The sequence below is a fragment of the Falco rusticolus genome, chromosome 5 (assembly GCF_015220075.1).
Source record: "Falco rusticolus isolate bFalRus1 chromosome 5, bFalRus1.pri, whole genome shotgun sequence".
NCBI classification, from domain to species: Eukaryota; Metazoa; Chordata; class Aves; order Falconiformes; family Falconidae; genus Falco; species Falco rusticolus.
The window spans coordinates 17,421,343-17,440,818 of NC_051191.1; the positions used below are offsets into that span (position 1 = coordinate 17,421,343).

The 19,476-nt window shown below is 40.2% G+C and overlaps 1 protein-coding gene across 10 annotated transcripts in view; it reads right to left on the reverse strand.

Annotated features, from left to right (window-relative positions):
* The window catches only part of MAGI2 (membrane associated guanylate kinase, WW and PDZ domain containing 2), a 755,449-nt gene that overhangs the window by 237,548 nt on the left and 498,425 nt on the right, over positions 1-19,476 (reverse strand). For all 10 annotated transcript variants that reach the window (XM_037389565.1, XM_037389568.1, XM_037389566.1 and 7 more), the window contains one exon: positions 10,584-10,797. In XM_037389565.1, coding sequence (XP_037245462.1) covers positions 10,584-10,797 — 214 coding nt within the window. The remainder of the gene's footprint in view (positions 1-10,583; positions 10,798-19,476) is intronic.

The window sequence follows — 19,476 nt, forward strand, 5'->3', positions numbered from 1 at the left end:
AACCAGTGGTGGTTGGTACTGGACTCCACGCAACAGGACAGACCAATGCACCAGCTCTAAAAACATCCCTATGGCATTTCTGGAATAGACCCGAGAAACAAGTTTTCAGGCATCTGTAAAGACAGGTGCCAAGCTGAAAATAAGCCCAATTCAGTATTAGTGTTTTAAAAATGTGAATTAGTTGAATTACAGCCTCCAAGGCTTTTGTTGAAACATAACAACAAAAACAACCAAACTGTTATGCTTCCCTTCAGCATAAATGTGGCTTCCATAAACCCAGAAGGACTGATATCTTCCAGTTTTGTGCACTGTGGCCATTCTAAACAAAACCACAAATTAAAAAATAAACAGCTCCTCCAAAAGAAGAGTGATCCTTCAGTCTGCAGCAAAATTTCAGGGAATTAAGATGGTATCTCATCTAGATCAGCTCTTACAACATTCGGTCTCCTCTTCCAGCTACTGTCTCTCAAATCTGTTCATCTACTTAGTAAAAGCAAGACTCATCTACAAGGACTTTATAACAAATGACTGAAGGATCAAAGTACCTTTTGAAAATCATCCCTCTCCTCCTTACCCATCTCCACACCTTCTCCCTTGCCTTGCCTCCCCACCTTATCTTCTGTACTAAACACGCACGTTACCTCTTGCAATGGGACTTTAAATGCTTCTAGACAGGTGCTCCAGTGGGTAAAAAAATCTTTTCCTGCTCTGCAGACAGATCCTACTTGAAAGAAGGCATCATCAACCCCAGCTGCCTTCTAACAAACACCACTGCAGTACCATCAACGTCCTCTTCAGCGGTACATAGTGCTGGCTGCTTGGACCATCTTAGCAACCAGGTACACAGCACACACACACTCCTGCAAGGAGGACAGACATGACTACGTTTGTGCTGCCCTCAATAAAAGAGGGGAAACAAGTAGCCATGGATTACAGCATAGTCTGTTTTATGCACGTCTACTGCTGTCCTGCACAGGAGGTTTATTTGGCAGGGTACTCATCTAGACTCCCTCAGGCCAGCTTTCAAGTTGTGGGTTTTGGAACGATGCTACTTCTGCCATAGTGGATGCAATGCTAGCAGTATCGGCGCTGTTCAGAGTAACTTGTCTTCCAGCAAGGACTAGAACTGGAGTCAGCCAACCGCAGAAACAATAGAGAAGCAGCTTATTCCACACACAGGTAGGACACTTTGGGAACGAGAGGAAGAACCAAAGCCCAGTGATGATGGCATGCTGAATGTCCCAAGGCAGGCTGCAGGGACATCTCGGGAAAGATGCCACATCCCCTGTGTCCCAGGGCTCTACCTATTCCCCCGTAAGCTCTCCAATGGACTAGAATCTGTAAAAGCTAAAGGGAAACAGTATTTCTCTCCTAAACAGTTTTTAATATAATTTGAAAGAAGCCTTGATAGGAAAGCTTTAATTATAGGAAAGAAGACAGAAGGAACAGTAAAATGGCCAAATTAACACCAATGGCAAAAGTAACATCAACACATATCTGCTGCATGAGCTGTGCACGTTAATGCTTTTTGAGGACTAAAAACCTTGTAAAGTGTACTGTGTATAACCTGCCTGCTTACAAGTACACTAATCACATGCGTCCATTTGGGAAGTCTTATAGACAGACCAGAAGGAAAAGGGGCTGGGGACTTACAGATTAGTTATGAATGAATTGCAGATGAATAGCTGTGGCAGTTGTGGAATAAATGCACAAACAGGGAGTTGGAGCAGTTGTCACTGACTGAATGAGAGTGAAGTGATGCAACAAAAGCATCCTGTGAGAAATACAGCTGTGGCTCCACCAGCATTTTCCACTGGCCACTGCTTCTTCATTACTCAGCAATAACTGTACCTCATCATTAAAGTGCAGGTTTAGAAAGTCCATCCTTACACAATTTCAACGACCTTTATTACTAGCTAGGATGATTGAGCTAAGAGACAAGTCGTGGCAAATCAACTATGCATGTCTTAGAAACTGTCTTAAAATCAAGAGCAACTTCTTAATTTTAGAAACTTTGAAATCAGTCAACAAAGGTTCCCCTTGGTTTTGCTTCAAGCAGGTAGAGTGTGGGAATAGCACAACATTTTAAAATTCACCAAATTTGTTACCTCTGCTACATAAAATCTAAACTGCTTATAGGCCTGAAGTGTATTGCAAATTTTAAAAATAATTTTTAAAAAGTCACTCAGTTAAGCAGTGGAGCTTAATATTGTAGCCAAAAGTCAATATAATAATTACTGCTGAGCTAACTTAAACACTCCCTTTTTGCCAAGTATTTTGACCTGGCAGAAATAGTTTATTATACTCAGAGTCCTCTGCTATCAGTTATTGACAATTTTAAACATACGTGGAAAAAATATTCTTCAACTGGTTTAAACAGAGTGAAAGAAAGCTCAGAATACTTCCCAGAAGCCCTGACTCAACCTCCTGCTCTTCTACAGATTTTCTTTGTAGGCCTGCTTTTAGGACTTCAGAGACTGTTTATGCCCCAGTTCCCTGTTACCACCACTAGAGCTAGATACCAGCATCAGAGCCACTCCAGGAATCTCACCGGATACTCCTCCACACTTTTAGAAGTAAAAAGTGTTAGGAACGTGGCTTTTCTTATTTAACAAGGTACTATCTTTTTATTATAATTATTTTTTAGTGTATTATTTTAATTAAGATGAGTTGAATGGATTTGTGTTAGCAATCTGTCAGTTTAAAGCACTTTGACAGGTAAAGTTTCTTGTACTGACAAAGCCCTCAGACGATCTCTTGAAACATTTTTTAAGAGAATATAGAAAGTAGTTACTGACAGTTATAGCCTTAATGCCTTTTGAAAACACTGCAAACCTATTCTAAACTGTGACTCTCGCAAGGCAGGAAATTTGTACATTACTGTGAAAGGCATTTCAGAATGGGTATTTACCAATGTGCTGCTTCAGTGTATTTGGGGACAGCACATATGGGCCTGTTTGGGTTTTTATTGTGAATCCATTAGATTCAAGATGGTCCTCAATATAACAGCTTGAGCAAAAGGGAGTATACGAGACAGAGAAAACCAAAGTGCACTGTAGACTTGCAAATGCTTACTCCTCCCTTCTTTTTGTGTGCCTGAGACGTGTAGATCTGCACAGCTTTTCAGCTAGCAGAATAATGCTTTTCAAGTAATTTGTGTGTAGGGGGACAGTGACAGGAAAACAGAGCATTAAACCAGCGGTTTTGCAATTCATCCTTTGTGGGGTGCTGCCCAAACTTCTTGCACACACGTAGGACAGACACAAAAGGGAGTCGCTCTCCAGCCATGGTTTGAATGGCAGCAGCTGTGACAGCTAGCTTGCACTGCATTTCGTGCTGTCAGTCTGTTAGATGTGCTCAGAGTATGTACGTGGTCCTTAACAGACGACAGGCTCGGGGGTGCCCATCCTATGAACTGCAGATGGCCTTGGGCAGCAGATAAGCAAGGCAGTGGTGGTGCCTTGCAGGAGGCAGGAGCGTAAGACGCTTATGTAAGATTTTTTAAAAAATACATAAACGCCTAAAGTCTCCTATGGTAATTTCTGCCGTTTAAGTCATTCTCTTAGACTTAGGCAGTTAATTTCTGACAAGAATGGGCTTCATCTCATATGACTTCAGCCACCTAGAAATTACACAGCTAATTGTGTAGGATTCCTCTCTATTGAAGGGAGAGGCACCTATACAGAAAAATTGATCTTTCCTATCTTCCAGTTGGTCTGGGGACCTAACCATATGCTCTTAGTGACACACTAGGCTCTACAGCATCTCCCAAAGGCCTATGGCTCCCACTCCAGAAGGGCGCTGGTTTTCACAGGTTCTGTGCCATGTTCACGGAGATGTGTTGGGCTATTAGTATGTGTCTACAGTAGTGCTTTGGCTCAGATCAGGAGGTCACTTTTCAAGTGAATCTCTCAGTTACCTTCGTTTACACACTGAGCATTCTCCCAGCTTGTAAGCTGTTTTCACTTAAATTTAAACCTGATGGTACGCAGCAAGAGCCCACTTAATGCACTACAAGCTATTCACAGGCAGGCAGCCTACAGCCCCTGAAAAGACCTAGTGGCTGTGGATGCTGGGTCATCAGCACCAAGTGCTTCACTCTGCAGTCTACTGATATTGCTGATTTAGATATGGACATGGATTGGATCAGAAGGAATTCAGACTGGTTTTAACTCAGTCTTGTGGACTGAGCTCAGGGGTTCAGGGGTGGAAAGAATTAGAATTAAGTGCACTCCTAGAGATCAGCTTCTTAGAGATAAACTTTCTTTTTAGTTTCATCTGAAAGGAATCCAGTTCATGCACTCTGAAATGTGAACCAAATCACAGTGTGGTGCATGGAGGCAACCAGAAAACTTGCCTCAAAAGTGTTCTTCTGACACAAATTATATGCTACTGCAGACGCACCTTTGGATATCTGAGGGCACCTTTACTGGTAGAAGCACCTACATTTAGGCAAATTAATTCTGCCCTTATCTTTGGACAGGAAGAATCAGCCTCTGGAGGTAATTATCTCTCTCCATTGACCACAGAAGGAGTCTTGGCAACTGGTTTATACTGGATACCTAATGCTACATGGCAAACCAGGTGAGCTGAAGGAGAAAAATTACAAACCCATTGCAAATATCAGAGGAAAGGTTTTGGAAGAGCAAGCCTGCAGAGCAGAGCAGCAGAGACCTTTGGGGGAAAGACAAGAAATAAGAAGGTGAGGAAAGACAACAGGATTTGAGCTGGCAGTTTGACCTGGATGTCAGCATAGATAAAACCAGCAAGTGAGAGCAAGGGACAATACACCACTATTACAGACTGAGAATGTCTTTATAACACCAAAAGACAAGAGATGAAAGAAATTCAGCATTCCCCAAATTCTTTCAAGTTCTGCCATCTCCCCATTCCTAATTATTTTGTCATGAGGGAAGGAAGCTGTCTCAGGAGAAAGAAACCAAGAGAGATCTTTTCTGTTGCCTGTCCCGCTGTATGTCATGTTGAAGTCCAAAGAGCATTAGAGATCTGATCAGTGTTATGCTGAACAAAACTAATGAAGTCAGTACAACACGTAACCAAGGAAAAAGAATTACAGAAATCTATGATCATATAAGAGACCTGATGATTTAGAACTGTCCACACAATAAAGTCATACTGACACAAAATGGCTTGTTTCCCAAAGATGAAGAATCACATCAGAAGTGAATATTAAAACAGCATATGAAAAAAATTCCTTCATCTTAATTACTATTTAATTAAAGTAGCAGACAACTTCTCTTTAATGTCTTTGTTGGCAACATGGGCAGTGGAATTGAGTGCACCCTTATCACAGCGCTCTCCAAACTAGCCAGCTGCAACAAGGTCTTTTACCATCACATACCAGCATACTCTTCACACCAGTCCCTCTGCTGCCTTCTCCTTGTCTCTCCTCATCCAGGGCACGCTCTCTCTTCCTCGGCTGCTCTCTCTTCATTGGCTCTCAACCACTTAACAGAACCAGCCACAGCTGCACCTTATCTACATTGGCCAACCCACCACCCCTGAAGCCAGCCCACATCTGTATGTTATCAATATTAATTAACCTGCCTTTATTTCTCTACACACCCTGAGCAAGGCTGCTGATGACACCAAGCTGTGTGGTGCAGCTCCCATGCTGGAGGGAAGGGATGCTATCTAGAAGGACCTTGACAGGCTTGAGAAGTAGGCCTACCTGAACCTCATGAAACCCCATAAGGCCAAGTGCAAGGTCCAGCACCTGGGTAGGGGCAATCCCAAGCACAAATACAGGCTGGGCAGAGAATGGACTCAGATTAGCTCTGAGGAGAAGGACTTAGGAGTGTTCATTGACAAGAACCTCAACATGAGCTGGCAATGTGTGCTCGCAGTCCAGAAAGCCAACTGTACCCTGAGCTGCATCACAAGAAGCATGGCCACCAGGTCAAGGGAGGTGGTTCTGCCCTTCTGCTCCACCCTTGTGAGAGCCCACCTGTGTTCAGCTCTGGGCTCCCCAAAATAAGAAGAGCATGGACATATTGGAGTGAGTCCAGAGGAGGGTCACAAAGATGATCAGAGGCCTGGAGCACCTCCCCTATGAGAGAATTGGGGTTGTTCAGCCTGGAGGAGAGAAGGCTCCAGGGAGACCTTGTAGCAGCCTTCAGTACCTAAAGGGGCCAACAGCAGAGCTGGAGAGGGACTTTTTAAAAGGGCCTGTAGTGATAGGACAAGGGGGAATGGCTTTAATCTAAGAGAGGGTAGAATCAGACTAGATCTAAGGAAGAAATTTTTACGGTGAGGGTGGTGAGGCACTGGCACAGGTTGCCCAGAGAAACTGTGGATGCTCCATCCCTGGCAGTGTTCCAGGCCAGGCTGGATGGGACTTTGACAACCTGGTCTAGTCCCTGCCCATGGCTGGGGGGTTGGAACTAGATGAGCTTTAAGGTCCCTTCCAACCCAAACCATTCTATGATTCTATGAAATAACCATACAGCCAAAATGTGGTGAATTTCAGTATTATACAGTGATACACTAATGATGTAACATGCAGAAGTGCCAAGCTGGCTTATAAGAGATCAGGTAATTCCTGCAGAATATGGAAGCGATCTTGAGTGGGTAGGAGGGTGTACTTCCACCTCAGTACTTTTAGTATCTTCTAGTACAAAAGATAAAGTTATCAAATGTAATGGTGTAGCCAGGCTTAACTCATGTATCCTGTTTTCTCGTGGTGAACTGATGTAGCAACCAAGAACAGCTATCATGATTCTTCAGGTAAGCAAGATGTTAGGGTAAACACATTATCCCTGCAAACAAAAGACTTTCCTACATTAAAAACTACTAAGGAGAAACACTGATCCTATCGAAGGCTGTAGCAATATTCTCTAGAAACAAACTAGGTCAGAATTTTACTTTTCTAATTTGTAGCTGCACTTCTTTTCAGGTAACACGTGAAATAGTACCAGCTGTATTTGAAAACTTAGTGGCTGTTTTTTTACTGTGAAGAGTCCTTTGCAGAGGCCTATTTTATAGCTGTTTTGTAGTCTTTTATGGTCCTCATAAAAAAAGCAGCTTTAACAACTAGGAAAGTTATTACAACAGGTCCAAAAAAGCAAAGCTGACTATGCTGCTTGGAGAAGCAGGTGTTGAAGTACAAAGAGACTGAATGTTTGTGAGATGTACGGGAAAGTGGTTCGTTAAACCCCATGTGGCCAAATTCTCCTAACAATCATCACCACAAGTCAAAGAAGATGATAATTTAAAGATGTGTTACAGAGGTTTCAGTTTATTCTAGACTCTTCTCCACTAACAAAACAATTATTAATATAGTATAAGCAAAGAAAACCATATATGCTTTTGAACATATAAATAGCTTTAGTTATGGGCTCGATATCCTTGAGACTACTCGTTAAGGCTTAGTTGTAGCTCAGCTTAATGAACTGCAGATCTTCCTGGTTTAATGTCTTAATCTCCTGCACCCCTTCCAGAGAGCTCTGCTGCCTATAGGTGGAGAAAGGGCGGGAGAGAGAGGCAAAATCAATTCTGACTTTTATAAATAAGTATCACAATGTGTAACCGACTCTACAGAACACTCTGTAATGTAATTGTGTATGTGATGGAGTTGGAGAGTTGGGTGAGGGCCACATTTAAGGCTGACTGCACACGATAGCAGATGCACTGAGAATCTTGGTCCTTTTGTATTCCCTTCAACACTCTACCGGACCAACACAGCAAACATCGATTGCTTGGGATCCAACACAGCCAACGTATGGGGTTTGAAAGCAGTTGGCAAGGTGAGGTCTGAAGGCTATGGGGAATTGCAGCCTTTCCTTAGCCCTGTGAAAGGGAAAAACTAAAAATCAGTGATGCCTACAATTTATTTAAGCACGCTGAAATAGGTCACACTCGTCAGCTGTATTTAAAGTAGGAAAGAAGGAGCAGAACTGGAGGTTTTTTGGTGGTATTTCAATTTATATACGCTGTTTTAATTATTGCATGTTCTCATTAGCATATGTTCTCAATGAAAGCAAATGTATGAGATGGACTCCTGTCTGTGTGGTGTGTGCCTGTATTTGAAAATTCGGAGTCATATGTAAGGGAGACTGGAGACAGCCCAAGAAATGGACTTAAGTAGCTTTTCCTGGAAAACAGTGGTAAGCATTATGCAGTAAGAAGGGATGCTCTTCCTGTTCTGTCTATGAATGCTAATATAGGTAAATATAAGGTCATGCACCTATGTAAAAAAGGGAAAGAAAGGAAGAAGCAGACCAAGCCACGCTCTAAAATACAACCAACACCTGAATCATCTAGTGAATCTAGTATATTTATTTTTTTTCATTTTAGTCCTTGAGGCAGAGGAAATTCCTTCCACTGTGCTTTACAAAATGCTCACTGGGCCATTAATGATGAGCAAATAAATAATACTGTCTACAGACAGTTATCTTTCTTCTTACGAAGTCACTCCCTCTCTCACTGTAAATCCGCCACGTTACTTCTGATGGCAGTTTCGATAACTGAGCTTAGATACAAATTTTAGAGGTTAGTTTGAGGTGAACAAATTAAAATGCGATGATGAAATCTAAGACCTTTGGGTATACCTGGGACAACCTGGAACTTGAGATCACTTGCTGCTTGGAGTCCTTAGGGTTTAAAGGCACAATTCATATGAGCCTCAAATAAAGCAATAAAAGATGTTGCCTAGTATGACTTTTTTCCCACCCATTGTGATGTACATTTTAAAAATGTTTGGTTTTCATCTATTATTTAATAATCTAGTACAATCTTTACTACTGTTCGGGGAGATGTTGTTAGACAAATAGGTTTTTGTTGTCTTTTTATCTTTCCGTTTTTTGTGAAAGCAAATGGAGTCTCTTCATGCCATTAACCAAAGTGACTTGTAAACAAAGAGGCAATTTAACAGCATCCCCACAGCATTACATTCCTACTTAACCCTGTGAAGACTCTGCAATGTGAAAACTCAAACGATCAAAGAGTTGTTCCTTTGCTAGATTCTAGTAAATAATCTGGTATTTTTACAGATGTGTAATTGCACTTTTTTGCAATTACATTATTCAAGAATATAATCCCAAAGGCAAGGAGCCCTTACAACAGTCTGTCTATCCAGTCTGCACCTCTGATTGATTTCTCTGCTTTACATAACATTCATTTAGTGGAAGTGAATGATGAGCATTGTCAGAACTGCAGTGTAAACCAGAGCATTTCCAGGAAAGGAAGTAAGCTGTAACATCAAAGGGATTTGTGGAGTGGAATGGTTGCTCTGCAGAGCGGCAGGGCTATTTGCATTCACTGTATTTATTACAAAATAGACATTTATTTTCTATTAAATTGCCTGTTGCAGTATTTACCCATGTCACAGTTTCGTGTGTTAGTGGCCTACCCATCGTCCTGTCCCCCACCCCCGAAACATATCACAGGTTTTTGTTAGAAGTGATATAAAAGTGCCACATAATTCAGTCTGCTCTCTGTCAGAGCATTAAATATGTGCAGAAAAATTATATTTGGGAGTGAGGTAAAAGGGAAACAAGGGCTTGATCTAGCCTGGAAGTTATTGTAGTTTTTCTCTGCTTGCTTGGGCTAAGTTACTATAATTACTCTTTTTCTACAATGAATATATTTTTGCTCTTTTCAGCAAAGACACTTTTGTTTTCATACTTACTGCTCTTTTCAGCATTGTATGTACCAAAAGCTATGGTTGATCATACCAGTGTTCATGACAAATCACGCGCACAAACTTTATTCTTATAATTTGTTTACATTTCATGTGATAGTAATAAATATTGCATAGAATAAGGAACTTAAAGTAGGAGTGACACCTTCAGATGTTATTTTTACCTACTAATAATTCAAATAATGGCTAACACTCCAAATTATTTGAGGCAGCTCCTTCAAGAAAACATAAATGCCACTGCTGCCTCTGCAGGAACGTTCTGCTCATGGAGGTTTCTGGGTTTTTTTGTGGAACATGATGTTGTATGAACTCACTGATTTGCTGTGCTCTTATTCCGGTAATGTGTATTAATGACAGCATGCAGAGATGAAAGAACTTTTATATCCATTTGGTCAATGAGTGGGCTAATTAGCAACACGTATGTACAGTCTACCAAGAGGAAAAGATTTCTACACATAATAAATTCTCCTTATTGTCCACTCATTTGTTTTATTATTTCTATATATAGCATACCCTCCACCTACTGTTTACTAGCTAGTTTTTAGCCTTCCTATCTTTCTTCCCTTAAACTGGCAAAAAGTCCAAACCTCTCCACCCCTGTCCACAAAAGGAAGAACCCAGCGACTGTACTACATGCCTGAAAGCACCAGAACAGCAGAAAAATCATGCTTTCAGCAGAAGAAACAACAGCTTTAATTGCTTTCATTGAAGTGTTAAGCAGTGCAGTTACCTATCTTGAAAAAGAGCATGCTTCCTCGTAAATCAGTGATGCAGGGATTGCCACCAGCTCTGGGGAGTCTTGACAGCCACAACATTCCTGCTGTTATAATGAGGAGTGCAATGCTCCCCTCCACCACACAAACCATTTCCCCGCCCAGTTAAATATGATACAGCTATTAGAAAGAGAAGAAATAAGACTCACTCAATAAAGTAGACTTCCCCCTTTTCTGTATAAGCCATTTCCCAGTTATCAGGCAGTGGGCCCAAGTCATCATTGTCTTCAGGTTTAGTCTGCTTTGTTACATCCATATCCTCCTTTGCCTCTTCAGGCTGTGTATATCCTGGTGCAGAACAAGGCTGGGTGGAAGACACCTCGCCTGAGACACCTGTACTCTTCTCTTCATGTTCACTTGATTCTGGAAGAGAAGAAAAAATACAGGCTTTGGATATCCAAGTTAATGTTGGAGAATTTACCAGGTGCAAGTCTCCAAGGGATACTCTATGAACTGCAAGTCTTGACATAAAAAGGAAAACTCTGTTTGGTTTACACAAGGGCCCCTCTGATGAAACATTTTATCTGGAACACAATAAAATAAAGCAATAAAACCAAACTGAAACAAGAAACTAATAAAGAGCCAAAGAGTTCTGGCTCATTGTGTCCCAGGAATCCTTCCAGGCCAGCAGTATGCATCGAGCAGAAGGCAGCTTCACATCCAGCAGCACTACTTTCTTCTGCCTTAACTTTTCAAACTATATGCTATAAAGTAACTACCCTGCTGTTTTACTGCAGACAACAGATCTTTTTCAATTAAAAAAGTATATACACGGATTGCTTTACCTATATCCATACATCAAAGAAATCAATGTGACATCCATCAACTCATAGCAATGTATTAACTCTATAAGAATTGGTTGTTATTTCGTTACTGATTAAAATCTGTGGGAGGCTTAGTTTCCCACAGCCAATGCCAAATGCTTCCTATACCCAATGTGGTTGTGTCTCACTGTGGCTAAGAACATATTCAGGAAGGATCCCTCCTTTCCCATGTCCTTTTCAGTACTTGATCTTTCATTTTTATTCATTTTACTTTCCACAAAGTCAGATATTAGAAAATGTGGTGTCCAACAGTATCTCTACCACCATCAGTTCCCACCGTCCAGTCTTTTAGCTAAGCAAGTGTGGTAGAACTTAGCGATACTTGGTAAAACATCCACTGAACACAAACATAACACAGAATCACAATGATACCTTAAAAAAATCAGCTAAATGGGGATCAGCTGTGCAACATTAGGATTCTAAGTGTGCGTTACCCACATTGTTGAATACTTATATCCAGGCTTAAGAGTCTACATGTTCACCTGCATGAATGACTGTGACAGAGCAGGGCTTCCTTGCACAGAACTATTGATAGTGGAGGAAACATAATCTTTTCTTGACTATTAATCGTAGTCAAACTAGTCAAACACAGGACGGTTAAGAGAACTTGTCCTATTAAAGAAAGAGATTCCTTCATCCTTGGAGGTGAATAAATTTGTTTGACTGGTCTACTAGGTATGTAAGCTGTGCTTTATCATATGGTCTGCCTAGGAATTATTTCTTGAAAAAATGTGGCAGGAACCTGTTGCCCCAGTTGAAGAAGCTGTCATCCTTGGATTCTTTTTTCTGTTGCACTTAAACGAAGACCGATCTCATTGAAAAAGTAGACAGACCTCTACTTTTGTCCAGATGAACTGCAACTAAAATAAATGCATGATTTTAATGTATTGACTGAATCTCAACTATGATGGGATCCTAGTCAGATGGCTGAGATGACCCTACATATTAAGTTAGGTAAACCAAATTCAGTCCTGCTTAGGCTAGTTGCTCTGTTTCTAGACAGTTAAAATGGGGCGAGATGAATCTGAGACCTAGTAAGCATGGCTTTACATTAAGTTATGTGAAGGCTAATGACATAAGCTCCCCAACAGACATAAATCATAGGGACACAGACAATGAATATCAGAGAAGAACTGAGAACAAACTGTTAACTTGTACACCAGTATTTAATCAAAACGATACATATTTGGTGTAACAGAGACTAGACTGAGACTACTATAGCTTGTTCATAAACATATGTAAGGAATGAAGGAAGTACGTATGGTTTTGATTCATCAAAAATGTATGTATGCTTGCTCTGAGTAATATTATATGGACTATATTGAAACCTGTGGATAATTATATAAAAAAGAAAGAGTAAAATATGTTTTTAAAACAAGTCAACCATGTAGTTTACAATGAAGTTCAAGAAGATGACAATTTCTTTCATGAACTAACAGTACATCCAGAGCATGGAACTGTGCAGATACTTTTGTGAAACATGTAGGAGTGGAAGACAGCTTGGGTGAAACAATCTGATTTGTAGTGCTCGGGACAGTAAAAAAGAAGAGCAACAAAAAATTAACAATGGTCTTAAAATACCCAGTTTTTAGTAGACTCACAGAATTAAAACATTTGATGCTATGGCAAGCCATAGTAATGGAAAAGGAGTTCAGGAGAACTGGTAAAGATTAAATAAAAAATACTAAGGATACAAGCATGAATTATTCTAATGAAAAACAAAAATAGTAAGTATATATAATCAGAGATCATTTTGACTAAGCCATGATTTTTCAACAGTCTGCTACTTGAGATAGAATTGTACAAAAGGTGAAAACTAGATTAAATTGTTAAGGTTGAAGACAGAAAAAGCAACATAGGCATCTAATAGCAAAGCACAACAGTCAGTCTAGAAAATGGGATACAGTCAGGGATATTAGAGGTGACAAGAAAACTTTCTGTAAGTGCGTTAAGAAGACCAAAAGCAGAGTCATCCTAGTACGTGGGAAGGAAGGAAAGCTAATACTGTATGACACACAAAACCCCCAGCACTATTTTTCCCTCAGTCACTACTGCAAAAAGATTACCTGTGATTAAATGACTAACGTAATCAATGTCAGCAGTAGGGCTCAAGAACATGGACTAGAGTGGGCAGAGAACAGGTCAGGTAAAACTTAGATGAAGCTGCCATTCTTAGCTGGCAGAGCCTGATGGAATGAAACCTAGGCTGCGGAGGGAACCACTAAAGCAGTCTCTTGGCTAGTAATGGCTACACCACTGAGACTTCATGAAGAAAAGAAACTTAGAAAGGAGACAAAGCCCTGGTTTCAGCAAAGTATCTACGATTTAGGCTTTTACACAGCTTTATATTCCTAATTTCTGACCACCTAAATTCCTGATGAAATAATTTGCTTAATTAGGCCAATATGTCTTCTTGTAAAAAAGGAGGAAGACCCATGAAACTGTAACTGCACATCTTTCTGGTTTGAATTCCTCAAAGTACGTTGGGATCAGCAATCAAACCACCTACATGTAAGCTCTTCAAAGGTGATAAATAATTGTCAAGATTTTTCAGGAAGAAGTTGTGCCAAACTAATCTTATTTCTTTTCATGACAGAGTAACAGGTGCTGCTCCTTAGGGAGAAATGGTAGACATAGCTTTCATGATCTTATAAAAAGACTTTTGACACTGACACATGTAAAAAAAAAGAAAAAGATTGGTCTTGAACAGGGTGATGGTCTATAGGTCTACAGCCATATGCTACATCTCAATTCATACTTTAACAACATTGTATTATACTAATTTTTTGCTATTCGGAAGTATGAATCTGTCTGTGGGAAGAAACTAGTTAGCAAGAGACTCAGACACAAGTTTTGCTTGGTTGTAACCCACAGCAGAGCAGCAGGGTGCCTCCTGTCTACCAGTCGTAAATCCCTCTCCCCTGCCTTGCCTTTCCAAAATATGTGGTGCTTGTCTGGCGCAAAATGCCACAATCAGCTGTAAAAATACATGAGGGGCGGGGGGGGCGGGGGGGGCAAATGCCTCGGCAGAATTTCTACTGACAATACAATGGAGGTATGGGGATGTGTGACGGATGTCTAGCCACTATCTTCAGTCAGTAATGATACTATGGCAAAGAGAAACAAGCATCATAATCGGCAGGAAAAGTAAGCATGTGCAATACAGGTCCTTCCACCTTCAGCTACAGTAAGGTTTAATTAGGAGTATTGTGCCCAGTTTCAAAAATTTCACGTCAAGGAAAATGGGAAAGAGTCCAGAGGACAGAAAACAAGAGGAAGAAGAAAAAAAGAAAAAAAGGAAAAAAAAAAAAAAAAGGAACAGGAAAAGATTGGAAGTATGGCAAGACTGAAAAACAGGTGTGTCTAGTCTTGAGGAGAAAAAAACTGATGGATGGGGGAAGCATTTTAAAATATGTAAGTTTCCTGCAAAGCAGAGAGAATAATATGTTCTCCACTTCCCCTGAGAATAGGGCAACGTAATTTCTGATAAACTCTTTGTTGTTTTTTTTCTTATCTCTGCAAAACAAAAGTAAGTTCTCATCTGTGTCAAGCATCATTGACACACCTGTGAGCTCTATTCCTGAGGCTACCTGCAGTCTTGACCACATTTCTACTACAGGAAGGATGCCATACAGACTATAGACGGAAAACAAGACATAAAGCCACGTGGTACATATGACCACAGCAGAAAAATTAAATTTGGAGCACAGGTACATTGCACACAATGGCTAATGATCAACCGGTTGGTCTGATAGAGCACAGATGTGGCCACATTGCTGTGTCTTGGGATTTTACCACGATATCTGCAACAGGCGTTCTTCCTCAAGATCTTATTTTCAACAGGCCTGAAAAGGTCAGATTCTTTATTTTCAACAACATTATCAACAAATACCAGCCATTGCGATGGCAGGAAAAATGCAAAAATTAAGCCTTGAGGATTAGAAGAAATATTCTGAGCTTGTCTAAGACAGAGATTGCTATCAAAATTTAGATGGGAAAAAAGAAACCTGATGCTTATTTAACAACTTAAAATTATAATTATTTTAAAGCCAATCTCATGAATTATTAATTCCTGGATTGTTATCTTTTAATAGCTTACTTTGATAATGGAGAAGGCATCATGATGACTAAAACCCAGTCAATTAAGGTAGAATTGCCTAATGCCATTTAATAACATTGTTTTACACAATGGACATCCTAGTCACACTTATCTGGAATACTTACGGTGTCATCTTATCTTTTGTTATATTTATCTGTCATTCACATATGCCAGGTAAGGTAGATATTCACCTTTCTGGCTTTCTTTCTGCTAATATATATTCATAGATAATGTTGGATTTAATAAAAACCAGGAGTTCTTGTTAAAAGCTAGCAGTGTCTAAGTGTACAAATAAAGTTTAAAATACTACCATAACACACTGCGAGCACAAATATTTCTCTTCAGACAGTATAAGACATAAAAAAAGATCCTAAAATTGTACCATAATATGAGTCCAAAAGTATTTTTGTCACTAAAAAAACAATCAATTGACTTTACATCAAGTGAAATAGCCTACTAGAGCTGCTGTCTTGCTACAAAACAGATTACATGGTCCAGTTTTCAAAAGCAGTTTAGCGCAGTATCTCAAAAGTGAGTGTCCTGGGAAGTGACAGAATAAACACCAGTAAAGCACCAGCAAGTTATTACGTATGTGGAATACAAAGAACTTTGAGAACAAGATAACGTGTATGTTAAAAATACCAACTTATCATTAAGTAATGTAAGTTCATCTCTGTAGAATTTCAACTCCAAATAACAACAGATAAAATATTACTGGCTGATATAACATATTCTCTATACAGCTCCTCTTAAACAAGATGGTGAACATTTTTTAAAAAGCAACTGGTAATTATGTTGTGATAGACTCAGAATCTGAGCCTTCATCAATTCTGCTGCCTGCACGTTAAATTGTTTGTATTATTTACAGTCGAACTTGAAATCTGCCATCTAAACACGTAAGAGAACATCGCCATTTTATTCCTTTATTTTAATGCTGCGGATTATTCACGCAGTAATTTTTAAAAACTTATTCTTCCAAAAGAAACAACTCAGATGACCTAAGCGATACCAGCAGAGAACAAATTAAAGGAAATATTATTGAATAGTAATTTATGGAGTGGTTTTAGCAGCTCTTAAAGAAAATACTGCAACTCTTTATATCATTATTGTATCTCACTGACTAATTTGTTAAATTCTGCACAGGAACCAATCCATTGACTTGAAGTAACTGTTGGATATAAGAGTAGTTTAACTCCTGTTTGCTGAGCAATGTGCACCTATTTTCTTACAAAATTATCACTGCATCCTTGGAGCTGCTCCCTTTCCCACAGAGCTGTAGCCATCTTTGTGTTTTGGTTCTTTGCATGAAGGCACTGTTCCCCCTGACTACTGACACAGGCACTAGGAGCTGATGGGGAGGAAGCAAAACAGCAGACGTGGAGACTGGGTGAGCATAGGGCATTCTGTAGGTCTGTGACCTAGCTATGATAAATTGACTTTAAAGAACACACCTACAACAGAAGTATCAATGGAGACCAACTTATGTATTTTTTAAAATCTCATGGCTCTTGGATGCCGTGTGTGTTCTTTTCATGCATCTGACAGTTTCTGCTGTGTAATAATAGAAGAATGAACTCAACCTGTTTCCTGGGTCTGCTGCACCTTGCATGGTGATTGATGGCATTGGGACCCTAGCCTTTTGCTTCATTATCAACCTAAGGCATGGAATGATAATTCTGAAACTTTATGTCCTATCTGATCCCTCAAATACTTGGAGCCTGCCAGAACTTTCATCTCTGGGTGCAACTTACTGTTGTTCAAGTAATGTCAGAATGACGCACATACATAAGAATTCTTTCAATATTAGAGTGGTTCTTCTGGAGTTTGGATGATAAACAATCAGTCAAAAGTGTGAAGCAAATGTGACATGGCCAACACAGTGTCAAATCATGATCCTGGTGGTGAAGGAGACTGACTTATTTCTCTGCAGACACAAACAGCAACAGCAGTGAGAACTGAATGCCTGGCAAGCAGGTTGTAATTTGACCAAAACACTTTTAACTCTTTTGCCAACGCATCAGTTTTGCAGAAATCGTTCATTTCAATGCAGTGTCTATCAGGAAAGGCTTCTCAGAAGCAAGATGTCTCACCCAACAGAGACACAACCCAGAGCAGCCAGAAGTCCATTAATGTAAGCAATTGCACTAGGTGTGAGAAACCCAATGCTAATTCTAGACTGTGCCATATTAACAGCTAATCTATAGATGGTCTCTCATATACTGCTTGGCAAATAGTAGGATTCTTCATTTAAATATAGCTGTCTAGGCTCCTGTATATCTATAGGCTGATTTAAGCATTCCAGATTGTAAAGGTGATCCCCTAAAATGGGTATCTAAACCAGCTGTATTTTCTTACTCTTTGGAATTGCTTCTTTCTCCTTACTGTAAAAAGAACAGAGACAAGTAGCTCAAACAAAAAGTAAAGCATTTAGGCATATAATTTACTAAAGTTGGATGAGATAAATCCCATATCCCAATTAATACTCTTTCGCCTGAGAGAACTTGATCCAGGATGAGGCACTGAGAGTGCCCTATTCTAAAATGGCCAAAAGCCTCATCCTGAAGAATTGAGAAGGATTCCTGTTGGGTTCTGGGCTGAGAGCTGGTGACAAAAGTCAGAAAGAATAAACACACTGGACAGCACAAATTAACAAGAAGATGGTTACAGATCATGGTTGAAGATCTCCAGCCTGCCAATATACAACTGTCTGAGGGAAATCTGATGGCATATGAAGCAAGGTATGTGGAAGTGAATTAATGAAAAACTCATTCCTACTAACAAAGCTCAACAGATATATGGTTTATCTTAACAGACACTGAAAAGTAATCTGAAAAATCAGACCAAAAGTACAAAGATCTCTGCAACTATAGATGTCACTTATTGGTCTGATAAAGATGCGTTTATTTTCTTCAGATCCATCTTAGATCTGCTACTATTTCGACCTAGCAGTCCTAGGTGTTATAGCAGTCCTCTGAGTTGCCAGACTGATACCTTTGGCAGTTAATAAGCCATTAAGTTGCTGAGCATCTATAAAAATGTATCAATGTTTGAGATGTCCCAGGAGTCCTATGTTTAATAAAATACTCCCGATAGAAGTGAAGCATTTAAAATAAGAATGCACTTTCTAGAAGAACTGGAAATAACAAATCTTCTACCTATGTTGCTTCTTTATAAAAATTAGATTTCTCCCTCTACCAAGAGTTTAAAACCCCCACAATTCAACATTTCTGGTTTTCCTGACTGTTCAAAGACACAAACCACAAACGTACACACATTTTAGAGGTAGCCAAAGACTCTGTCAGCTCACAGAGAAAATGACTGCAGTAACAGGCTCCGTGGGAGCTACGCTGCCCAACAAAGGCAACACAGCATGTATGTACAGAGCTGCTTTGCTACAATCCCCAAAGTCCTCAATCAGTGTAACTGAACAACAAAACCCTGCTTATGAAACCATGAGAGCCAACACAGGCACTGCTTGTTCTGCTGGCCACACCTACAGGAATTACTTTGTGAGGGGCGAGGAGGGGGGAGGCGGGGGGCTCTTTTACACCGATGCTCATGTAGTTCATTTTGTAACACAGCACATGCCAGTGCTTGTTTCTTGGGTGCTGCCTAGTCATCGTTCACATAGAATTTGCTTGGGAGAAGCAAATTATAGGTGTACGACGTGAGGAGAAAAGCTGGTAAACATTGATCCAGTTCGAGCTGAAACATATTGCTCTGGAAATTGCTCCTCAGCAATGGTCCGTTATGCGACAGATTTCGAATAACTGCAAAGAATGATCTTTTTAATGATTTCTACAATACACATCAAAGACCAAATCCTGCCTTTGCCTCTTTCACTGTGGAAGTATCCTGGCAACGGAGCCAGTGCTGATGTTTTATGTAAGGATTTCTGGGATTCATCCTTCTCTGCTTAGCTGTGTAGGAGAGGCACTAAGCATCAGAGCACTGCTGAAATATGCAGTGTTGTGCGGAACGGATGAGCAAGGCTCGTACAGCATGTGATGACAATGGCCAGGGAGTAATGCCGAGAGGGGAAAACGAGATCCACTCTCACCCCACCACCCCCTGCCATCCCCCTTGCACGCGGGGATAGATTCTGCCCAGGGATTTGCC